General features: G+C 45.1%; 1 protein-coding gene across 4 annotated transcripts in view; it reads left to right on the forward strand.

Annotated features, from left to right (window-relative positions):
- Positions 1-17,213, forward strand: part of ALAD (aminolevulinate dehydratase) — a 587,381-nt gene that overhangs the window by 491,825 nt on the left and 78,343 nt on the right. For all 4 annotated transcript variants that reach the window (XM_030206252.1, XM_030206256.1, XM_030206255.1 and 1 more), the window contains exon 9: positions 9,452-9,539. In XM_030206252.1, the coding sequence (XP_030062112.1) occupies positions 9,452-9,539 (88 nt within the window). The remainder of the gene's footprint in view (positions 1-9,451; positions 9,540-17,213) is intronic.

Consider the following 17,213-nt stretch of genomic DNA (forward strand, 5'->3'; position numbering starts at 1 on the left):
TAGCCTCTCGTACAGTCCAGTGCATGGGCAAGAAGAGTTCTTTGTTTTGTGACCTTGGAGATGGTAACTTCTGGTGCCATGAGTATGACTCCCTTCCAAGCATCTCAGAGATAGAAGGGGGATGGTTGGAACACAGAATGTCCTTGGCTTCAGCAAGCCTGTCAGTGATTTTCCACAAGCTGAAGCTGGATCTTGCTGACACAGAGATGTTCAGGTCAGAGGGTTGCAGCAGCCATCTTATTGTACCAAGATGCCATAGGCTTGTATAGACCAAGACCAGCTCAAGCTAGATCACAGGGAAATACCCCTACAGGTCCCTGGTCCAGTTCGCAGAGGCAGTGGGTTCTCAAAGAATACATGATCCACACGGGTTTGGATATGTAAAGTATAGTATATTTTTGCAGATATATATGTGCTCACAGCAGGACAGGTAACGGGTGCAAGGCTGTCTCTGGGTGTGTGTTTGGAGAGAGAAAGAAAGGATAGGGTGTTTGTTCAGAGGAAGAGAGAAGCCTTGGACTAGGGCTGTCTGAGAATGGGGGAAGCAGAGCCAGGTGCTCTGGTGGCTAAAGATGGAGGTGTGCAGAGAAAGAAAAAGAAGAAACAAAGGCAGCCCAGCAGAGTCCTGTGCACTCTGCTGCAGGGAGAAAGAAAGAGAGAGGTGTAGTGCCCAGGACAGAGAAGTGCCCGGGACAGAGAGAGGGGAGGAGAGCATGTGCTCTGTTTTTATCCCTCCAGAACAAAGAGATCATAAAACTTATCTTCTTCCTAGCCCAAACTCCATTTGCTTTCTTTGAAGTCAGGAGAGATGAGCAATTTCACCGGTTGTCCTTTTTGAAGTTACTAGTCATGGAACCTCTATGTCTGGCCTCCTTTGTTCTCAAAGAGAGCTCTGCTGATCAAGAGCAATTAAACCCAGGGCTATTTAAGCCATTTGGTCCATGTCATCCTCAGTGGTTCCTGAGGGGGAAGGGGAAGTTCTCAGAGGTCAGAAGCTGGTTTAATATGTCAAGCTGGTTTCATATTAATATAAGTATGTCCAGCAATAATTTTGACTTCCAGCAATCCTGACAGGGGGGGAATGGCCGGCCATCCAAAAAAAACGTCCATTTTGGCCCCTTGCAATAATAAAAACGTCTTTTCTGGCAGTGCTTCACTCAGCTGAGATACCAGGAAGTCTCTGAGCCAATCACAACGCGTTTAGCTCAGCTAAACGCGCTGTGATTGGCTCAGAGACTTCCTGGTCTCTCGGCTGTGGATCACTGCCAAAAAAGACGTTTTTATTATTAAAAAGGGGGGAATGATGGCCAAAATGGACGGGTTTTTTGGATGGCCGGCCATTCTGGCCGTCATTCCCCCCTTTTTAATAATAAAAACGTCTTTTTTGGCAGTGCTTCACAGCCGAGAGACCAGGAAGTCTCTGAGCCAATCACAGCGCGTTTAGCCGAGCTAAACGCATTGTGATTGGCTCAGAGACTTCCTGGTATCTCAGCTGAGTGAAGCACTGCCAGAAAAGACGTTTTTATTACTGCAAGGGGCCAAAATGGACTTTTTTTTTTTTTTGGATGGTCGGCCATCCCCCCTTTTTTTAATAATAAAAATGTCTGTTTTGGCAGTGCTTCACAGCTGAGAGACCAGGCTAAACGCACTGTGATTGGCTCAGAGACTTCCTGGTCTCTCAGCTGAGTGAAGCATGGCCAAAAAAGACTTTTTATTATTCCGGGGTTGAATGATGTCCAAAAAAGAACCTGTGGCATCGGAGCCTGTTTGATTTTTTGTTTTGTTTTGTTTTTAATATATAGTGAAGAACGTCCATAAAGGACGCTCCTGACGAGCACTTGGCCGTTTTTGCCCCCCATTTTTTTTTTACATTTTAATAATTTTTCCAATCCTGCGCAGCCCCAACAAGAGGTACAGACTTCTCATTAGAGTTTCCAGCGTTTTCCAGCGTTAAGGCAATCAGAAAAAGTTAGTGCATCTCATTGCAATGGGGTTTCTACACAATTTGCTTATCTGCATTACGTTTTCGTTAGCTGCTACCATCGTCGGAATAAAAGTCTTTAGTGCATGCCAGGGTTTACTACTTGTTCAATAATGGCTCTTTAAGGGCTCATTAAGTTTAGTGCATCTGGCCCCAAGAAAGTTTGAGGTTTGACCAGAGAGTACACAGAGGCAGAGGCATAGCCAGGTTTGACAGGGGGAGCAGACTTTTGTAAATTAGGTGCTGGTCAGTGTTTGACAGGCAGCAGTGCCGGTATTGTTGCTCAGGTGCAGTGACTGTGGCCGGTAATGATTAATACAGGCTGCCTGTACTGCATCCCACCTACAAGGAAACTGGAAGTTACATCAGGAAGTGGGAGGTAGCAGAGGTCCCGGGACCGGCCAGAGCAGGCAGCCTGTCTTAATTGCAAGTAAAATTATTCAAATTGTGATTATCACCTCAGGAATACTCCTTTCACCTGTAGAAACTTTATTTAAATCAGATGGGCTTTTGTTTGTGTGGTGACTCTACAGGATGTGGTGCACATTAGTCCTGAGCATTTTTATTTTTGGTGACAAGGGCCACCAAAGGCAGCCCTTGCCCCAGAGCCTGCTTTCAAATAGGGCCAGACAGTTTATGAAATAACACAGCCTGCAAATGACACTAAAATCTATACAGAAAACTTACCACACCATAGCAGTCCTAATCCACCTATACTAGTACTATAAAATTACACTGGGCCCTAGAGCACCTGCTACTGGGAAACTGGGACAAGCTGGACTATTACAGATTCTTACACAGACACCACACACTAGCAGAATCCTTCACCTCAGCTGCACATGTAGAATATGGACAGACCCTCACCTGATACAAAATAGGGGACCACAAGAAACATGCAGAGAAAAACTAAAATGGAGACCCCCCCCCCCAAAGAAATCCAGACTGTAAGCAGGGCAATATTGGTAAAAGAGAAACAGAAATGTATTGTCCCCTGTACTTTGCAAAATAAAAATAGAAAAAAATGTACATTTTACAAAGCAGGCACATCTCAGTCCTTAAAGTATTACATTAAATGTATCTTCTACCTTTGTTGACTGGGAATTTTATCTTTCTAATTAGGCTCCCATTCTCTCACCCTCTGTTCTCCTTTTCACTTCTCGTCTACCTATTGGATTTTCCTATCTTCTTCTCATTCTCTTTCCAACGTTCCCATTGCCCACCCCCATCCTCTAAATCTTCCTCTACCCACCACTGCCTCCTATCCCTTCACCAGCTCCATCCCTATCTCTCTTTCCTTCCCTTTCCTCCAGACCTTTCTTCTGTCTCTTACCCTCACCCCATGTCCTATTTCCTCTCTTTCACCATCTTTAGCCCCATTTCCACCCTCACTGAACCATGTCAGAGACTCATACCCCTCTCCAGTACCCCCATCCGTTTTCATTGTCTCTCATCCTCTCCAGTCTTCTAGGTCATTCCTTTCTCCAAATGTCATCCCCTTTTCTTGCCCCTCTTCTCTTATCTCTCATTTCACACTGTCACTCATTCTCCCAACCTATTAACATATACCTATTCATAACTACCAATTGCCAAGTACTCACTATCCCCTCAAAATTCCCACTCCATCTTTTCTGCCTTCCCTGCTCCTCAACCCTCTTACGATTGCCAAGTCCCAGTCATCTTCTGCTCTGTTCCCTTTCTTCCCACCCCCTAGTTCCAGTCATCATCTTCTCTGTTCTGTCCCCCCCACCCCATCTTCAGCTTTGTTCCCCTTCTCCCCCTCCCCAAGTGCCATCCATCTGCTACTCTGTACCTCCTCCTCCGCCCCCCCAAGTGCCATTCAACATCTGCTGTTTCTAGATCTCCTCTCCAGTTGATACTTTTTCTCACTCCACTATCATTCCCTCATGTCCCTATCTTTCCTATAAAACATCTCCTCTCTGTGCCTCTGTCCCTCCCTTCCCTGCATTTTGGTATTTCTCATCCTCCCTTCCCTTAACTCACAGTCTGGCATCTTTTACTCTTCCCTTTCCCCGGGTCTGGTATTTATCATCCTTTCTTCTTCCTCCTTCTCGTTTAGTCTTCCAGTGTTTCTGTGGCTACCAGCAGACCAGCAAGTAAAGCAAACTGCCTCTGGCTGGCCCTGCAAGCATTTCTTCTGCCATGTCGTGCCTCCTCTGACACAACTTCCTGTGTCAACGTAGGTGGGACACAGCAGAGGGGAACGCTTGCGGGGCCAGCCAGAGGATGTTTGCTTTACTCGCTAATGTTGCTGGCAGGCATAGAAACACTGGAGGTCTGCAGAGAAGGAAAGGCCAAGAGAGAATAAGGGACTCTGCAGGACAGGGGAAAGAGGGAGAAATGCTGGATCGCATGTTGTGCAACTCCCCATGTGACCCCGTAGTGATGCCTAGGCCAGTGGTTCTCAACTTTTTTCAGTCAGGACACACATGATGGATGATGCTTGCATCCATTACAAACCACACACATAATCCTCATGGACCTTGGTCTGATATAGTACATCAGTTCTTACATATTAAATGTAAACATGGTCTACATCCACAAAACACAACAGGTGCAGATCATAACTAGCACATTTTCTCCATGGAAGTTACCATACAAAAAAAAAATTATGATTCTCACATCATCTCAATAATAGTGAAATAAATCTCTCCACTACCAGGCACATTGTGAAATAACACAAAACCTGAAAAAAATCCTAACTCAACATACATAAATCTGCTCAGTGGCATAGCAAGGGCGGGGCGGTGGGGGCGGTCTGCCCTGGGTGCACGCCGCTGGGAGGGTGTTGGCTCCGCTGTTTCCCTGCTCCCTCTGCCCTGGAACAGGTTACTTCCTGTTCCGGGGCAGAGGGGGCAGAGGGAGCAGGGAACCAGCGGAACCAACACCCCCCCCCCCCCCCAGCAGCGTGACACGGCAGGCAAGAATGCACTCGGGGGGGGGGGTTAGGTGATGCGCCGAGGGGGGGTGCGCAGCGGTGAACCGCCCCGGGTGGCAGCCGCCCTCACTACACCACTGAATCTGCTATAGAACAGTAGCACTGATTTAAACAAGAATACTACTTAACATGCAGCACTACAAATATTTTATGAGGCCCTACAAGACGAATACATCTACTGTTGTTAAAACAGAATAAGTGGGACTGCTGCAGAGTTGTACACAGAAACTACTTGCCCACTTTGGTCACACACCAAATAGAAGAAGGGATCACACATTAGAAATATAAAGATAAAAATTGAATTGGGAACCCCAAGAATTCAAACTAGGCATGTTCCACAACATAGGAGAAATGAAAATACAAATGTATGGCCTCTTGTACAGAAAAAAAAATGACAAAGACATCTGTGTTGCACATTTCCCAAAGCTAACATATTCCAACACATAAATTCAGAATAAAACACTTTTTTCTACCTTTGTTTGGGTATTTTATTTTTTCAAGCATGTTGGTCCCAGTTTCTTCTTTTGTTTTCCTGTCTGTCTTCGGCTCTCTTTCCAGTGGGTGTGGTCCATTTGTACTTCTGTTCCCTCATTATATGTGTCTCTGACACATCTCCTCTTTCTCTGTTTTCTCTCTCCCCGTCAGATTTCATCTTCTCACTCTTCAGTCCTCCACCTATATTTCACTTACCAGTACCTATCAACTTTCCATCTTCTCCTCTCACCCTTACCCTCTCCTGTCTCACTCCTTCCCTGGCCTCATATTCCCTTCTCTTTCATCCACTCCCCATTATACAATTCTACCCTCTGTACTTACCATCCTCCTCTCACTCATCTCTCCTTGAGAACTGCCATGGTCTCTCCCCACATTGTTCCACCATGCCAATATCTCCCCTCCCTCTCCCTTACACCCTTGTAGCCCAGCATCTCAATGCTCTCCCAACCCCTCTTTCTCTCCTCCACCACTATGGTCCAGAATTTTCCTAACCCCTCTCCCTGTCCCCTCCACCCCTGTGATTCAGCAATTCCCTGTCCCCTCTCTCCCCCTTTCTTCCTTATTGTGCCAGGAGACATGGCTACACAAATCCCTAATGCCGTGAGCCTTCCAGTTGGTATAGGCAGCAAACTGCACACCAGAAGTGAAAGCCTGCTGTGTGGTTTACTGCTTATACAATCTGGGAAGGAGCAAGCCATCCGGATTTGTGTAGCTGCATCTGTGGGTCCAGCATGTCTCCCCTTCTCTTACTCACTTTCCCTTCTCCTCCTCTTATGGTTCACCATCTTCCTCCTTTCTTCCTGCTTTCCATCTTTATAACACCAGGCTTCCCAAGGCAGATTACAACAACAGTTAACATGAATCCATGAAGAAACAGGATATCCTCACTGAAATTTGGCCATCTGTATTATATAGGACAGTGTAGAACAATGAGCACAAAATACAGTGTTTATTAGTGCTGTTTCTACCAGCTACAATAATTTTTAAGCTATTTTAGTGATATTCAATTGTCATTTCATTATATTTATATCTACATATGGAAAGCTTTCAAATAAATTGAAAAGCTATAAAAAATTTAAAATATATATTTTATCCTCCACCTTTTAAGGCACTGCCTAACCAACTAGAACAGCTTTAGACTTTTTACAGGTGGACCACACATTGGCAGCCCCTTATTTCTAATGATCTTTTGGCTATTGTTTTCAATAGTGTTTACTATTGTTTTGGGTCAAAAGTCTAGATAGCCTCCCCTGTCTCCTGCTTTATCTAACCTCGTTGCCTTCAACCACCCTCCAGCACAGCTTCCTGTTTCCCCTCTCTCCCCCTCCCCAAGTCCAGCACCGCTGTTTCCCCTCTGTCCCTCCATCCCCCCCTGAGTCCAGCACTGCTTTGTTTCCCCCTCCATCCCCCCCTGAGTCCAGCACTGCTTTGTTTCCCCCTCCATCCCCCCGAGCCCAGCACTGCTTTGTTCCCCCCCTCCCCCTGTCCAGCACCGCTTTTTCCCCCCCCCCCACGAGTCCAGCACCACTTCGTTGCCCCCCTCTCCCCCCCCCCCCCGAGTCCAGCACTGCTTTGTTGCCCACCTCTCCCCCCGAGTCCAGCACAGCTTTGTTGCTCCCCTCTCCCTCCCCCAAGTCCAGCACCGCTTTCTGTCGTCGTCTCTCATATATACTCTCTGCTACCACATTTGCTTATTTCCGATCTGAGGAAGAAGGGCAACCTTCGAAAGCTCGAAACCTTGGGGTCATCTTTGACTCTTCTCTCTCCTTCTCTGCTCATATCCAGCAGATTGCCAAGACCTGTCGTTTCTTTCTTTACAACATCCGTAAAATCCGCCCCTTTCTTTCCGAGCACTCTACCAAAACCCTCATCCACACCCTTGTCACCTCTCGTTTAGACTACTGCAATCTGCTTTTTGCTGGCCTCCCACTTAGTCACCTCTCCCCTCTCCAGTCGGTTCAAAACTCTGCTGCCCGTCTCATCTTCCGCCAGGGTCGCTTTACTCATACTACCCCTCTCCTCAAGACCCTTCACTGGCTCCCTATCCGTTTTCGCATCCTGTTCAAACTTCTTCTACTAACCTATAAATGTACTCACTCTGCTGCTCCCCAGTATCTCTCCACACTCGTCCTTCCCTACACCCCTTCCCGTGCACTCCGCTCCATGGATAAATCCTTCTTATCTGTTCCCTTCTCCACTACTGCCAACTCCAGACTTCGCGCCTTCTGTCTCGCTGCACCCTACGCCTGGAATAAACTTCCTGAGCCCCTACGTCTTGCCCCATCCTTGGCCACCTTTAAATCTAGACTGAAAGCCCACCTCTTTAGCATTGCTTTTGACTCGTAACCACTCGCCTCCACCTACCCTCCTCTCTTCCTTCCCATTCACATTAATTGATTTGATTTGCTTACTTTATTTTTTGTCTATTAGATTGTAAGCTCTTTGAGCAGGGACTGTCTTTCTTCTATGTTTGTGCAGCGCTGCGTACTCCTTGTAGCGCTATAGAAATGCTAAATAGTAGTAGTAGTTAAGAGTGGACTAACACGGCTACCACACCTCTCTACAATAATGTTAAAAAGAGCAGGACCTAGTACGAATTCTTGCACACACCACTAGTTATGCCCTTATCCTGAGAGTGAACTCCATTTAGCAATACCCTTTATTGCCTCCCACTCATCTAGTTTCTAATGCGTATGCTAAGGGTGCTCTGCCATATCAATTATTGTCCTCTGAAAAGAGCCAAAATATTTAGTGATGTGTCCCCTAATCAGCTTTTCCAGACTTAACAAGAGAGTGATAGAACAAGGTCACATTCAAGTTGATCCAAAAACCCTGAACATCTCATATAGAAAGAAATGGTCTCGGTATTATAGCCATGTCAGAACCAAGATTGAGCAGGAGCTAATACAGAATAAAGCTCCAGATAGTCTTGGAGTTGCAAAAAGTCTGCTGATTGTGTCAACTTGGTGATAAGTTGAAATAGGCTTGCACTTAGCACATTGCATAATGTCAAATGTACTTTTTATTTATTTATAAGATTTTTCACATAACAACCAAGCATATAACATCTTGTACACAAAAGTAACATATGCCTTTAACAGAAAAAAGGATACTAATACAATAAGCAAATAAATAAGGCACATTAACTAAAGTGCACAATAATGGAGATCAAAGATTTAAAGTAGGAGGATAATAAACCATTCTAAATAATATAATGAAGAATAAATAGACCTGATTAACTGGAGACTTACTTAGCTTACTAGATAAATAGATAACAAAATCTAAGAAGGCACTACAACTTGTGGCCAAGAAGGTAGTAAGCTGAGCAGCCTCAAAAAACACATACTTACAAACGGACTATGCACTTACAAGGATACTTATAAATGTACTTCTTTTTAAATGTGGAGTAAGAGTGGTTGAAGGATTTAAGATAGTAACCAGTCAGAAAGGGGAGAAAGAGTCAGATCCTCACTGATCATTGAAAAGGACAGGTGGACATGGATCCAAAACACAGGATCCCTTATTAAATTTGCAAGCTAACAGATTCCGTAAGGAAAAATTTATAAAACTTGTTCTCACTGGAGCAACGTGGTAGACTATTCTACAGAAATATTGTATAGGTCAATCACTGGGCTCACCATAACAAGGAACATCCATCTGTGCAGACAGAGGAAGCAAGACTGCTTCTTATCTCCATTTCTTCTGTTGGAAGTGAAGTGCTAACTGCTTATAGTGCAGAGAATCAGCAGTTGAAACAGACTTGCCTATAGGGTTTCTAAGCAGCTGTGAGTAATGAAGAAAAGCTCTCTAGAATTATTCTTAGCCTTGTTAATTTGCATTGAATAACAGGGCTTACAGGTAACTGTCAGCTCTTGTCGTGACGTGGTCACAATAGGTTTGAGGGGTCTGGCAGGGGAAGGTACTCTAAATTATTGGTACCATTATCGTACAGTGCAGGTTTTTATTGGCACTGAAGGATGAATGGCAGTAGTTCTTAAAGGAGCATTTTTTTTCTCTAGAGATGCAGCACAATCTGCACCAGCTTTTGGTGATCGTCGATGCTACCAGCTTCCCCCAGGGGCCCGGGGACTGGCCAGAAGAGCTGTGGTAAGTAGTGAGCACTCAGTAGTATCACTCCTAGAGTTTAAAGTATCACTGATTCTTTAAAATTTTATAAATATGTAGCCTATGAGCATTACTGACTATGTAGCAGGAAGCAGATGTTGCTTCTGAGCCTGGCATGTTGAGTTGAAGGGACAGGCCAATGAAGTATTAAGATGCATGGTACAGGCTGTGGAAATTCCACTGTTGTATGAGGGACTATTACATAGGACCTCCAGAAACACTGATGTAGGAAGTCTGCTATGCTTCATTTAATTCTTGGTTTCTTGTGTTCAGATTTATTTTGTTTGTTAGGATTTGTTTACTGCTTTTTTGAAAAAAATTCACCCAAAACGAATCCCTGTCTTATGGGATTCATTGTAAGTGATAAGAGCTTGGATTTTTCCAATATCAAATGAACCGGTCTTTGGCCAGGCACACAGATGTGTGAGTTTTTTCTTTTGGGTAGGGAAGAAGTCTGGAACTTCTTCAAGGGGTATGGACATGTTTTTAGGCTCGGTGTGGTCTAGAACGTAGTTTTAGAACTTACGTTGTAGAGCAACTTACGGGTAGAGCTTACTCTAGAACAATGTTCTAGATCAATAATATAGTGATAGTGTACTGTAGGTGACCAAATGAATTAAAGAGGGGTTAATTATCCCCTAGATTCTGGCCGGTATCGGGATAGATTGTCCGGTACCAGGAAGAATCCTGAGAAGGCTGATCAGACCTCCAATCAGGCTCCATCTCTTTTTTTTTTTTTTTTTTCTTCAAGTTTATTTATAATTTTAACAGAACAATAATACAAACCAACGATCATTATCACCCATATGTTTGTAACATTACAGTTCTCTTCCATCTGCTAGTTAAACATGTAGTTATATAGATACATTATTAAACAGCCTCTTATGAAACCATCCCCCCCTCTTCCCCTACCCCCCTATAGGTAGCAGTCTTACTATAACTCATTTCGTACAGTTTCATATGATTGCCAAATCTTCTGGTATATATGGAGTTGACCCTTTTGTATGGCTGTCAACTTCGACATCAAATGCAGGTAGTCAACTCTGGTTAATACCTCTTTAGCAGTGGGCGCTGCCACCGCCCTCCAGGCCCTCGCCAGCGCCATCTTTGCATCCACAAAAAACTGGATCGCCAACCTATGTTCATATATCCGGCTTCCCGGGGGCCTGGAGTGCAGCAAGCACACCTCCATCCGCTGAGGGTATACCCCTTGCACCACCTTATTCACCAGCTCTAGTATCTGAGTCCAGTAAATCTGGACTTTGGGGCACTCCCACCATATGTGTATAAAAGTTCCACTCTCTCCACATTCCCGCCAGCAATGTGCCGAGGTCTGTGGGTACATTTTATGCAGCCGATCCGGTGTATAATACCACCAGTATAGGATTTTATATCCATTCTCTATTGTGGTTTGAGCGATGGAAGGTTTGAGCAGGTATCGAAAGCTACTCATCCACCAGTTGAGTGTAGGGCTATTCTGTAGAGCCTCCTCCCATCTCCGTATATAATATTCCTGTGGCGTTGAGAGGTATAAGAGTGCTCTATATAGCCTGGTGATACTACCCCGCCCTCCCCCCTTTCCCATTGCCTGCTCCAGTCTCGTTGCTGCAAGTTCTAATTCTTCTTTTGCCCTTCGGAGGATATAATTTCTTAAGCAATGATAGTAAACTAGGTCCCGTTCTTCTAACCCATATTCATCTTGTAGTTCCTCAAAATTCTTTATTTTCCCATCAACCCATAATTGGTCCAGTTTATATAGCCCCTTATCTGCCCATTGTTGGTAAATGTATTCTGAACCCCCCAGTGGAAAACCCGGCGCACCCCTAATTGCCATCTGCAAAAAGTATCTCCTCTCAGGAAACACCCTTCTACGCACACACAACCATGTGTTTAGCAAATGACTCATACCTAATGGTAATCTGCGTACTTCCGCTAATATTTTTTTCTCTGATTTCCACAGTATATCTCCTATAAATCGCGTTCTCATCCAAGCCCTTTCCCAGTGTAACCATTTCTTATTAGTCCACGGGGTCCAGTCCGCCATTATGCGAAGCTGGGCTGCCTGATAGTATAGACTGAAATTTGGGACTCCCATTCCTCCTTTGTCTGGGGTTTGGAACAGCATTGTCCGCCGTACTCGTGGCAGTCTCTTGTTCCAGATGTAAGCAAACATTTTCCTATTTAGTTTTTGGAAAAAAGTCCGCGGGATTGGTATTGGAAGAGCCATAAACAGATAGAGAAGTTTGGGTAGCAGCATCATTTTTATTGCATGGATTCTTCCTATCCAGGATATATTTAGGCCTTCCCATCTATCCAGTTCTTTAAATAGCTCCTGAACTTTCTGTGGGTAGTTCGCCTGATACATCTGCTCAACCTTTGGAGTGATCACCACCCCCAAGTATTTGACTCCTGCAGGGTTCCACTTAAATGGGTATTCTCTCTGCAGCTGTCGAACCTCTTGCAGGGGCACTGTTATATTAAGTATTTCTGATTTAGAGGCATTCATTTTAAAGCCTGATCTATCCCCAAACTGTGTTAAAATATACATTAGCCTCGGCAACGACCGCCGAGGCTGAACCACGGTCAATAGGATGTCATCGGCAAACAGCATAAGTTTGTGCTCTCGCTTGCCCCTGATCACTCCATGTATCTCACCATTGTCTCTAATCCGTTTAGCCAAGGGTTCGATAGATAATGCAAACAGCAGGGGTGACAGTGCACAGCCCTGTCTCGTGCCCCGGCTCAGCCTCAGCGGTCCAGAGTGCGTCCCATTCACCCTTATCATTGCCATTGGATTAGAATATAATAATCGAAGCCAAGCTAGGTATCTGCCCCCCATGCCGACATGTCTCAGCACTGCAAAGAGGAAAGACCACTCCACCCGATCAAATGCCTTTTCAGCATCGACCGAGAGCAATAACAGTGAGGCTGGATCCTCTCCTGAGTACTGAAGCACATGCAGCAGGGTCCTGATGTTATCAAAGGTCTGTCTACCCACTATAAAGCCGGCCTGATCTTCATGTATTAGTCGCGGTAAACAGCCCTGGAGTCGATGTGCTAAAATCTTCGTAAAGATTTTATAATCAATATTTAAAAGCGAGATCGGCCTATACGAGCCACATTGTGCTGCATCCTTACCCGGTTTCAGGAGAAGTGTGATTTCAGCCATTCTCCATGAGTAGGGTAGCTCCTCTAGATCTGCAAATGAGTTTATAGCCCTAAGCAACACTGGTGCTATCCATTTACTATATAGCTTATAGAAGCGCGCCGGAAATCCATCCAGTCCCGGAGCCTTGTTATTGGGTAAGGCTGCTATTGTTTTCGTAATCTCCTCTAATGTAATTTCTTTAGATAGTCTCTCTATTTCTTCCCCTGTTAGTGTGGGTAATGCTGTCTCTTGTATATACTGTTCTATGTCAAGCAGTGGTGATGTCTGCTCTGACTGGTAGAGCTGCTCATAAAAGTCCTTAAAAGCTTTCTGTATGTCATCTGTTTGAGTAACCCGATTCCCTCCCTGTTTAACAACACTGGAGATCCAATTTCGCTGTGCTCTCTTCTTTAATTTATATGCTAAGAGCCGGCTTGCCCTATTACCAAATTCATAGTGTTCTTGTTACACTTTTTGCAACTGTATAGCTATGTCTGCTAGCTGCAGATCATTCAATTGATTCCTAACCTCTTGTAATTCTCGTCCTATTTTGTCTTTTTGTGGTGCCTTTTTATGCTCTCTCTCTAACTTCTCCAGTGTTTTCCTAAGTTCTACTTCTCGTCTTTTTTTTTCTTTATACTGGTATGCTTGCAGCGCTATAAGTTGCCCTCGCAGCACCACTTTCAAGCCTTCCCAGAGGCTAATGGGCTGCACCTCATCAGTGTCGTTGTGCTCTATGTATTCTATCATATATTTTTCGATTTGTACTATATTCTGTGGGTCTAGGAGTATGCTTTCATTGAGCCTCCAGTGCCTATGTGGTCTCTTCTCATTCGTCACCTTTAAGGTCAGTAGGACCATTGAGTGATCAGACCAACTGCAGGGCAATATAGATACCTTGCCCATGTTTCTTCTGACCTCTCCATCGCCAAACCAAAAATCAATTCGCGAATATGAATTATATTTTGGTGCATAAAATGTATAATCCCTTTCAGACTCATGTTGTACTCTCCATAGATCAATTAAGCCCCACCGTGCCAACCATGCCTTAAAGGCTGTCCTATCTTTTTTAGCATATTCTGCCTTCCCACCAGAGTTATCCGCTCGGGGGTTAATGGTAATATTGAGGTCTCCCCCCACTATTAACTGGCCTTGTGCATGTCCCCGGAGCACCTTTTCCAGTTTTTCTAGAAACACGCTTTGACCCTCATTAGGCGCATATGTACATACCATCGTGAAATATTTATTTTGTAGCGACACCACTATCAGTATAAATCTACCTTCAGTGTCCTTCACTACATGATGTATCTTCCATGGGAGAGTATCCGATAAGGCTATTAGTACCCCTCTCTTTTTTTTGCCATCCACACTAGAGGCACAATAAATCATCGGGTAGCGCCTATGTCTCATTAGGTATTCAAAGTTGCGTTTCAAGTGCGTCTCTTGAAGGAAAATTATATCCGCCTGCAAGCGAATCATATCCCCATACATTTGTTTTTGCTTTTGTGGGGTATTGAGACCTCTGACATTCACAGTTATACATTTACAAGACATCTACACAATTATTATATGTTTGTTCTCTCCGCCTACCCTCTGCTACTGTAATGTTACAATCCCCCAACCCCCTCAATCTCTCCCTGAATTCTAACCCCCATCCCCTCCCAATCTAATCCCCTACTCCTTCCCTTAGTCCCCACCCCTCCCATCCAACCCAAACCCAAACCCTTGAACCTATGCACCGCTTCCTTATTGAAGTGGTGTTTCATCGTAGGAAGTGAGGTCCAGTCCTCTGCTTCAGATCGCTGTTATTTTTTTTTGCTTTTGTTTTTTTTTTTTTTTCCCCCCCTCCCCATTCCTTTAAATATTTACATTGAAGCACCCATCATTCTTTATTAGTATGCTATGTGTATATATGAAACATTTTTTTTTTCCCCCGGTGCTTTTGATGGTGTTATAGTTATCCCCTTCACTCCCTCATAACTGTATACATATGATCACTTATCCCCTCAACATGGTGCAACTAATCTCCTAGACCCTTTGTCCAGTCCATCTGTTCGCCTATCATATCAACTTCTCATTTACCCAGTCCTGCTGCAGTTCCCAGTGTCAGTGGAACACATACTAGCCTGTATTCCCTCATTCATGGGAGACGACACGCAGACTTCTGGCGCTCCAGTCTTTTATGGCCTGCTCGCTGCCATTTCGGGTAGGGTCGTGGACCCGCAGATTTTCGTTGTCCTTCGGCTCCAGATTGGCCGGCTTCTGGTTCTCCCTCTGGGATGATCGCTCTGGCTTCCGCAAGTGTCCGGACTTGGTGCTGCTTTCCATCTTTATAGAAAAGAAGCGCGAATGGATGTTTCCAACGATATCGCAGCCCCATCTCTCGTAGCTTGGCCGTTACTGGTTTCAGGTCAGCCCGCCTTTTCAGTGTAGCGGTCGCAAGATCTTGGTAAATTTCTACTCTGTAGGAATCCCATTGAAAATTGTCCGCCTGCCGCGCGGCTCTCAGGACGCTCTCCTTCAATTTAAAATCGCGGAAGCAGGCAATTATGTCTTTCGGTAGGTTATTTCTGGATGGTCCCAACGCCCTGTGTGACCGCTCCAATAAGACTTGCTCTGGAGTCAGCGGTGCGTCCTCCTTACTAAGCAGTGTACTCACAATCGGTTGCACTACGGATTCCGCGTCTTGATATGTAGGAGTTTCGGGCAGGCCGCGGAACCGCAGGTTGCAGCGCCTGCTGCGATTTTCCAAGTCCTCTAATTGGTCTGCCATGCGCTGCTGTCCTATTGCAATATCTGATATCTGCCTGTCCAGCGCCCCCATTTCTTCAGCCTGCTCGTCCAGCCTGGTCTCTGTCTCCTCAACTCTGCGGCCAATCTCCGCTATTTCACCTCGCAGCTCTGCTCCTAGTGTCTCCAGTTTCGCACGCACCGCTTTCATGTCTGTGCGAATCTCCTGTAGCCATTGCCGGAGCTCAGGGAAACCGCTGTCGCCTCCCTCCACAGGTTCCTGCGTCTGGAACAGGTCTCCACCCGATTGCTCTACGGGACTTTCAGGCGAGTCCGGCCGTTCAGCTTCCATTGCCGCCATGTGCTTTCGAGGGGCCGAATTGGGGTACGCGAATTGTGAGAGATCTACTGCGCCCCCGTTCTTCTGCATTTCTCGTCGCGCTACTCCTGCGCTTCTCTAACTGGGATTCTATTCTCCGATCCAAGTTATATGCTAAATATCGGGGGAAAACGCTGATTGCACCGAGGGACCGACGGAGCACGGCTCTTAAGCGGCCATTTTCTCCGCTGACGTCACTTCCTCCCCAATCTGGCTCCATCTCTGAGCAGAATAATTTAGTTTCTCCTTAAGTAAACCAAGGAATCATTAACAGATATTAATAAAGGAAATCAGAGACAGGTTCAGTTAAAGGATTTATGATTTATTACTCACCCAAGGCAGGTTACATAAACAAGATGTTCTTATGGGGAGATATCTGATAGTGTGACACAGGTCTACCTCTAGCCACAGACTCTTCAGACTCCTCCTTATAGGGAGACTGTCAACCATATTTATACTCTCTTCATTACATTAGGTTCTATGCATAGGAGCCAACTTTTCATAATTATTGGGGGTGCTAAGCCCAATGGAAATAACCCCTCCCTGGACACATACAAGGAATTTTCTCAATATTGGGGGTGCTCAAGCACCCACAGCACCCACAGAGTCGGCTCCAATGGTTCTATGGAGTTCTAAAAAAAACTACTTCTACGCAAATGGCCCAGGTGGCCGAATAACAGTTTTTTCCTCTTAACCACAGATTCTGATATTTTTACCCTTGGAAAAAGTCCCCACCTTTTTCTGGCGGATGGGCAGTTGTTTTTGTCCACAAATGTTCTTTCTTTCTTCTGCTTTTTTCATGCACCTGGTATAAGGTCCCTCCCAGCTATCTCTGCGGTCAAAATCTATTTTCATCACTCCAAGCTATCAAACTAAAGTCACAGTAAGAAAATGCTCTTTTGAAATCAATCTTCCCTTGGCCTGTATTTCCCAGCAACCCTTTCCAGCAGGGCCCAGGCTGGGTAGTAGGCCTCAGGCTTGTACTATATTTATACAGCATACAGCAAGTACATCTCAAACAGGGGAAAAAATTACTACTGTAAAATGTTCAAATAACGGTACTCATAGCATAATGTTACTTACAGTGTCAATGAAATACATATTAAAACATTTTAATAGACCGCAAAGGAGACAAGTGGAGGTGGAACATATGAACAGATAAGGTAGAATAACAGGAATTTAGATAGATAAGGGTGACTGCCTTAAGGAAAAATTGCATGTACATTCAGAAAAAGTGCATGCAATTGATCTCAGCCAGTGACATAGCTACGGGTGGGCCTCTCCTCCGTGGCATCCCGGCCTTTGCACTCCGGTCTCTGAATCCATTCCCTCCCCAGTGTCGGTACAGGTGTCCTCGGAGCCTGCAGTGATTCATTCTCACTGCTTGTGCTGGCCCCAC

The sequence above is a fragment of the Microcaecilia unicolor genome, chromosome 6 (assembly GCF_901765095.1).
Source record: "Microcaecilia unicolor chromosome 6, aMicUni1.1, whole genome shotgun sequence".
Lineage (NCBI taxonomy): Eukaryota > Metazoa > Chordata > Amphibia > Gymnophiona > Siphonopidae > Microcaecilia > Microcaecilia unicolor.